The 6,491-nt window shown below is 38.6% G+C and overlaps 1 protein-coding gene across 2 annotated transcripts; it reads right to left on the reverse strand.

Annotated features, from left to right (window-relative positions):
• Positions 1-3,128: 3,128 nt before the first annotated feature.
• LOC104088619 (protein NRT1/ PTR FAMILY 6.2-like) lies at positions 3,129-6,203 on the reverse strand. 2 transcript variants are annotated; one of them, XM_009593328.4, is made up of 6 exons: positions 6,109-6,203; positions 5,926-6,019; positions 5,300-5,517; positions 4,669-5,216; positions 4,087-4,433; positions 3,129-3,835 (listed from the first exon to the last, which is right to left on the reverse strand). In XM_009593328.4, the coding sequence occupies exons 1-6, from the start codon at positions 6,109-6,111 to the stop codon at positions 3,294-3,296; spliced, it is 1,752 nt and encodes a 583-aa protein (XP_009591623.1). In that variant the 5' UTR covers positions 6,112-6,203; the 3' UTR covers positions 3,129-3,293. The 2 variants fall into 2 exon arrangements, with proteins under 2 accessions (XP_009591623.1, XP_009591624.1); XM_009593329.4 differs by lacking the exons at positions 5,926-6,019; positions 6,109-6,203 and adding an exon at positions 5,656-5,813.
• Between the last annotated feature and the right edge of the window lie 288 nt (positions 6,204-6,491).

Below are 6,491 nucleotides of genomic sequence, written 5' to 3' on the forward strand. Positions count from 1 at the left end.
TTTCATTATCATTAGTTACTCTATTTATAATTCCCAAAATACATTGCACATTCATAGCCTAGAAGTAGAAACATGTGATACATATACAACATTTCTAGTTTAACTTTCCAAAGTCACGATATAACTCACATTATGTCTATGGAGCCTCTAATGGATACAAAGAGTGATATCATGGTGCCGGCAACAAGGCCCCGGCTATACCTCAAAACACTATGCAAAAGGAGCAAAAGATACAAGACCCCGATATGAAATGGGGCTCCCCAAGTCAGTTGAGGAGAGTATGTACCGCTATCACTGATCGATGCCGCTTGCTGTGGAACCACCTGCATCCATTAAAGATGCAGCGCACCCCAGCAAATGGACGTTAGTAAATATGGAATAGTACTAGTATGTAAGACTAAACACCCTCTCAATGAATCGTATAACTGTACAATGAGAAAGAAACATGGAATCAATGAGAGCCTCAAACAGTATTAGAGCATGAAGTTAAGAGAAAGGTATTTTCCAAGTAAATATCATTATTTTTAAGTTGGGAGATCTTTAGTACCGATATACCACCGTGTGTTTAGCGATGGAGTCCGATCTCGGCCCGATTAGCTAAGCCATCTCACTCCGAGACATCCAATCACAACACCACCATGTGCGTGGCATGGCGTCCGATCTCAACCCGATCAGTTAAGTCGTCTCACCACAATGCCGTGTGGATCGACATCACTTTATGCTAGCAATCATCTCATTCCAATTAATGGGAATAATCTCAACACATCAATCTCATCCCATTTAAGGGGAATAATCTCAACACATCAATACGGGAATTTACCCCTCAATCACTCCTACGCCGGCACGCGTAGTTTCGGGGTTAGGTTATTTCAACCTACCCTTCCTAGGTGATTAAACGATACTCCCAAAATATTTATTATATAAAGGAGTTACAACTTATTTCATAGCCTTTCACACATTCTTTTTATTTTATTGGCATTATTGGCCACAAGTGTAATTTTCATTCTTGGCGCGATGGCCATATTTTATATCTCATATTCACTTTCAAGTATCATCAAAGGTTATCAACAATAAGAGCATTTGAAATCAGACTTTGAATATGTATATTAGTAAATGGAGTCTTAAGCACATTGAGTTTTCTTCCCAATAATTAAGTATCATAAACTTGCATTTGAAACATGAATTGGAGTCATAACATTTTGAAACATGAACCATACTTGAATACATTCACGAAGGAGGGCATAACGTGATAGGAGCAATTGAAACATATTTTGAGCATATAATTCCCGACACAATGCTTATTTGAGATAACTGAATATATTAGAAATGGCCCAGATCATGAGGAAATAAGAACTTCGGCCAACCACGCTTGAAACATACGAGGACATCATGGAACTCGATTCTATGAGAGAAGTTTAGCCAACATACCTCGCTTGAGCTTTTCTTAAATTACTACAATGTTCCGAAACTCCGAGCGACTTCAATCTAATTAGAGACATAACAAAACCATAATTAGGAATAGATTCATGAGTTCAGCTCATTTAAGCATTTCATCAAGCACTAGGTGTGCAATTTAGTTACAAGGTTCTTTTATGGGATTTCCTTCATCCCGCCACCAATCCAACACCAAGAGCTTACTCATATTAGTTCAATGACCTCCCCACCACCTTTATTGATATATGCATGCACAAGAACAACTCTCATTCCCAAGAATCACACTCCCCATTACTCATCTTCTGCCCCAAATTCAAAATAGAAAGCTAGGGCTAGAACATTACCTCTTTAGTGGACAATTTTGCAAGTTTTCCTTGTGAATTCTCTAAGGCTTGTGCAAGGAATTGAAGTGGAAGATGTTGGAGCCCCTCCTTCTCTCTCTAGTTCCTTCCCACTTCTTAAAATATCTGATTTTTGCCTTCTAAATGAGCCCCAATGGTTTTTAATCAAAATGGGGTAGGGTTATAAAAATAGAAACTGGACCGTCCGAACTCAACTATGTGGTCGCAGATTGCACTGCAGATCAGGTCTGCGGCCCGTAAAATGTACCGCATAAATGGTCCCCAAAACTGGCCTGGCCTGGTCAAGTTTGCGGCCGTTTTGTGGCCCGCAGAACAGTTATGCGGTCGCATAACGCGCCGCGGAATCTCCCTCCAGAATTTTCTCATGCTGGTTCTGCGATGGATGTGAGGCCCACAAAATAATTATGCGGTCGCATAGTTGACCGCAAAACGACCTCCAAAAATTGGCCCTTTTTCTACTCCACTTCGCCGCGGATCTGCGATCCGCGGAGTAGTTCTGCGGTCGCATAATGGACCGCAGAAACGCCATGTTCTGCAACAATTTTCCTTCCAACTCCCCAGCGTATTGCATAACCCAAAAAGTCCGTACAACCCTCAAACACATTAGCCTACCTCAGCACCACAAAACCCCAGATTTTAGGTAAAATTTTACGGGATCTTACACGGATGTTAGGCTCTATCACGACCCCATGGTTGGGATTTTGGGTCGTGACATGTGTGATCTCACAAGTAGGGTTTAGGGAGTGTGGGGTGTACACAGACCTTACCTTTACCTTGTGTAAGGTAGAGAGACTGTTTTCGATAGACCCTCACCTCAATAAATTACTTCATATACGATTCATTGGACTAAAATGGGATATGCGAGATATAATATAAAACATGTATTCACTAGATAACTTGAATAAACTTTTATTCTTAATATTAACTTTGACTTTCTTTAAGGACTTTAAGAGAATAGTTTTAGAGAAGGGCATCTTACCACAAGTGGGATAAAATAATCCAATATTTTACAAGGATTGTTATCCTAATCCTTGTAACCAACTATCCCTCACGTCTTCCTTATTTCTTTAAGCCTTTACAAGTTCTCTTTACAACTTTCTTACGGCTTTCAGATCTTAGTTTGCGCTGCTAGTCTGCATCAAATCCTCTACGCAACGCGGTTACTCTTCGTCTAATCAACTATTTTAACTCGCAATAACTACGCTTAAATTTCTTGTGTGTAAGTGCTTTTGTGAGACAAACTAACCAAAGGTATTAATTTTCATGAATTTAGTGAGTAAACATTTCCCATCGAAGCATTACAAAGGTCATGATAAAGCCAGTGGATAGACATTTTATCAAGATAGAAATAAGATTATTAGGATACTGCAAAACCGAAAACCAATTTACTGATCCAAACACGATATATAGAGAACAGAAACTAAACTGAAACAACAGCTCTTTCACTGTATATTGGCTAATAAAATTAAGAAAAGGGCAACTTGAACAGCATAAATCCTAGCACTTCTCTTCAGCTGCATTTTTAGTGTGCGGATTCTCCATCTGTATGGCTGACTTAGGCTTCCTTGGCTTGTACCATGTTGCGCAAATTAGGTAAATCACAATGTTTATAACTCCCAACACAGCAAGAAGCCAGTAGAACAAGTCTAGCCTTCCATTGTTTATGTTGTCTGCAAGCCAGCCTTCATCAGTACCATTGCCTCCGGTCACCTTCTTGATAACCGATACTAAGAAGCTGCTAATGAAGAAACCAAGCGAAAGGGTTGTCAAGAAAAGGCCAGTGCTCATAGTCTTCATCCCTTTGGGCGATTGTGTTATGAAGAAATCGAGTTGGCCAGTGTATATGAAGGCTTCCCCTGCTCCTACCAAGAAGAATTGTGGGATCAAGAAGAATACACTAATTGGCAAATTAGTTGAAGAGTTGTGGCGCCCCATGGATTTTGCAACTGTCAATCTTTTCTTCTCCGCTAAGGCAGCTGCTGCCATTCCTATTATGGAAAATACAAGCCCAATGGAAATTCTTTGTAGGCTGCTAAAACCTGCAAAATTAACCATGCATGTTTAGGGTTGATGAAGCACCTTCAGCTTAATTCTCCACTCAGATATACTCCCTCCCTCTGCCCGAATTTATGTGATGCAGTTCGGATTTTGAGAGTCAAACTTCTTAATTTTGACGCGAATTCAAACATAGAATCTTTAAATTTTGCGAAATAAAATTCATATTTGGAAAGTACATCATTAGTTACAATACTTAACAATTCAAAATATTTAAAAGGCATAAAAGTTATACCTGGTTTTCCCTTCCATTTCTTCCAAAGTGGCATAATAATTCGGTCATAAACAGCCAAGGTGATCAAGATGGCCGCAACAAAGAAGACAGTGAGAGACCCTGCTGGAATTTGGAAATTGCCAATTGATCTTTCCATGGTGGAAGCTTGTTCAACAGAAAATGTAATCATTTGTGCGTAGGTGGTCCAGAAAATTATAGTGGTGGCCCAAATTGGGAGCAGCCTTGCCATCATTTTCACTTCCTCAACTCTTGTCACTGTGCTAAGCTTCCATGGATTTGGATCAGAGCATGATCCATATTGGTCCTCAAAATCTCCCTCAGCTACAATTGCAGCCTTGTCCAGTACTCTACAACCAAATTAGTAAACATTGTTAGTTAAAGAGTCCAATATTTGAATTTGTTAGGTGTGTGAACGTAGTCCCATATTAGTAGCTGAGAAGATAATATGGTTCTCATAATGGTGTGAGACCTTTTGGGAAAAACCGTACGAATTTGGCCCAAAGCAGACAATATCACACCATGTTAAGAGTATCTTCGAGTAAGTTTAGCCGAACATAATTTTGATATAAAAAGAAAACTAACCTAAATTCTTGTGTGTGTTGGATTCTTGTAGCCTCTGAATTAGTAGTCTCATAGAGCATGCCAACATCATATGGAAGATCCATTTTCCTTTTCCTTATAGCCGCAAAAATGACTTGAAAAATGTGGACTATAGGACTTCCCGAGCTTTTCTTGTATCGGTACTTTTTAGTACCTAGAAGGAAGATTAGGATGGCAATGAGCATGGATACAGAGCAAACACCATAAGCCCAGCTCCGTCCGACTTCATCTTGGATGTAAACAAGCACGGTTACTGCTGTCAAAGTCCCTATGCTGATGAAGAAGAAGAATCTGTTGAAGAAATACGCCATTTGTGCCTTTTCCTTGTCGTCTTTCTCATCGAACTGGTCTGTTCCAAATCCCGAGACACTTGATTTTAAGCCACCAGTACCTAATGCTATGAGATACAAGGCCATGTATAGGATTCCCATTTGAGAACCTTTTGCTGGTTGACAACTGACATCATGACGATGGCAAGGAGGTGGCCGCAGCTGCGGTAGGCTAACGGCCAGTGTTAACATCCCAGTTCCCTGAGTAGAATTTTATGTTTTTATTAATATAAAGTTGAAAACATTATTAATATTGACGGCCTCATGATTATTAGTTTAATTACCAGTGTCTGTATAAGAGCAAAGATTGCAATGGTTTTGTATCTGCCAAGGAAAGAGTCAGCAAGAAAGCCGCCGAGGAGGCAGAGGAGGAATGATGTGCCCATGAAATCTGTTACAATATTGGCTGAAGTTGAACTAGGCAAATGCATAGTTCCACCTAAGTATGTCACCAGATTTACTGCTATTCCCATTGTCGACAACCTTTCAACAATTTCAATCCCTGCAAAATTTCATTTACCAACGAAGATCAATCACTTTTTCATTAGTTAATAGTATATCTTTAATTATTAACATCACTTGTCATTGCCTTTAATGTTTAGTTACAGAAGCAACTTAACTCTTAATTTCCATGACTTACCATAATAAGCATAACCATATGAAAATGAATTCAAAAAATGCATGCTAAGTTTCTCAATCACTATCTTATAAAGCATGAGGAAACACTGAGATCGAGTTAAAAACTCCAATAAAATTTACTCGGCACGAAATTTAAGAAAATAAATAAAGACTTTTAAAATCTTAAAAACTTAAAGAGTAAACACTTTTATATGACTTCCAAGTTGTATCGCTATACCAACTTATTAAAGCCAAATGGTTTCAAAATATAAAATAATAATACAGTACAAACCTAAGATAAGAGCAGCAGGTACCCAACCACCAGTTTTAGACTTATCAGCTGGGGACCCCTTGTAGTCCACAGCATCTGAGACAGTCCAACTCATCTGAAACAAAGTAATTGGTGAGATGAAGAGAATATTAAGACAGGAAACACGTAGATAATGTAATAATAGTATTAACTAATTCTACTAACCATTTCTTTCCCGACTAATTAGTGTCAACAGTCGAAAAGAAAAGACCCCAGAGATATAAAGTTATTGAAACTCTTTATTTTCACACTCTTGATTTTCCGCTTACAAATTCCCTCCTTTTATAGCAAAGGTTTTTGGAAAAAGTGTCCCTCCACTACTAGCTTGAGATCGACAGATCACTTCTTGATTGAATTTAGGCCTATATATCTCATTAATATTTTAAAGATGGAAGGTTCTAGCATTTAGTTGTCGTTTCCTTTTGGACAACATTTGATTGAGGTTAATGAAACGAGTATTTGAAGTTGAAAAAAAGTGTAGAGTCGTATGCTTTTAAACATATAGCATTTCATTTGATAAAAGGTTAGATGTGTTTGTGAGTGAAAAC

The sequence above is a fragment of the Nicotiana tomentosiformis genome, chromosome 6 (genome assembly GCF_000390325.3).
Source record: "Nicotiana tomentosiformis chromosome 6, ASM39032v3, whole genome shotgun sequence".
Lineage (NCBI taxonomy): Eukaryota > Viridiplantae > Streptophyta > Magnoliopsida > Solanales > Solanaceae > Nicotiana > Nicotiana tomentosiformis.

Bases quoted from the DNA above. Each gene is read 5' to 3' on its own strand.
- LOC104088619 (XM_009593328.4), bottom strand. The intron at 4,434-4,668 runs GTTAGTTTTCTT...ATTTGGTTGTAG, and splicing joins CAACACACACAAGAATTTAG to AGTACTGGACAAGGCTGCAA. The intron at 3,836-4,086 runs GTATAACTTTTA...TTAATTTTGCAG, and splicing joins GAAATGGAAGGGAAAACCAG to GTTTTAGCAGCCTACAAAGA.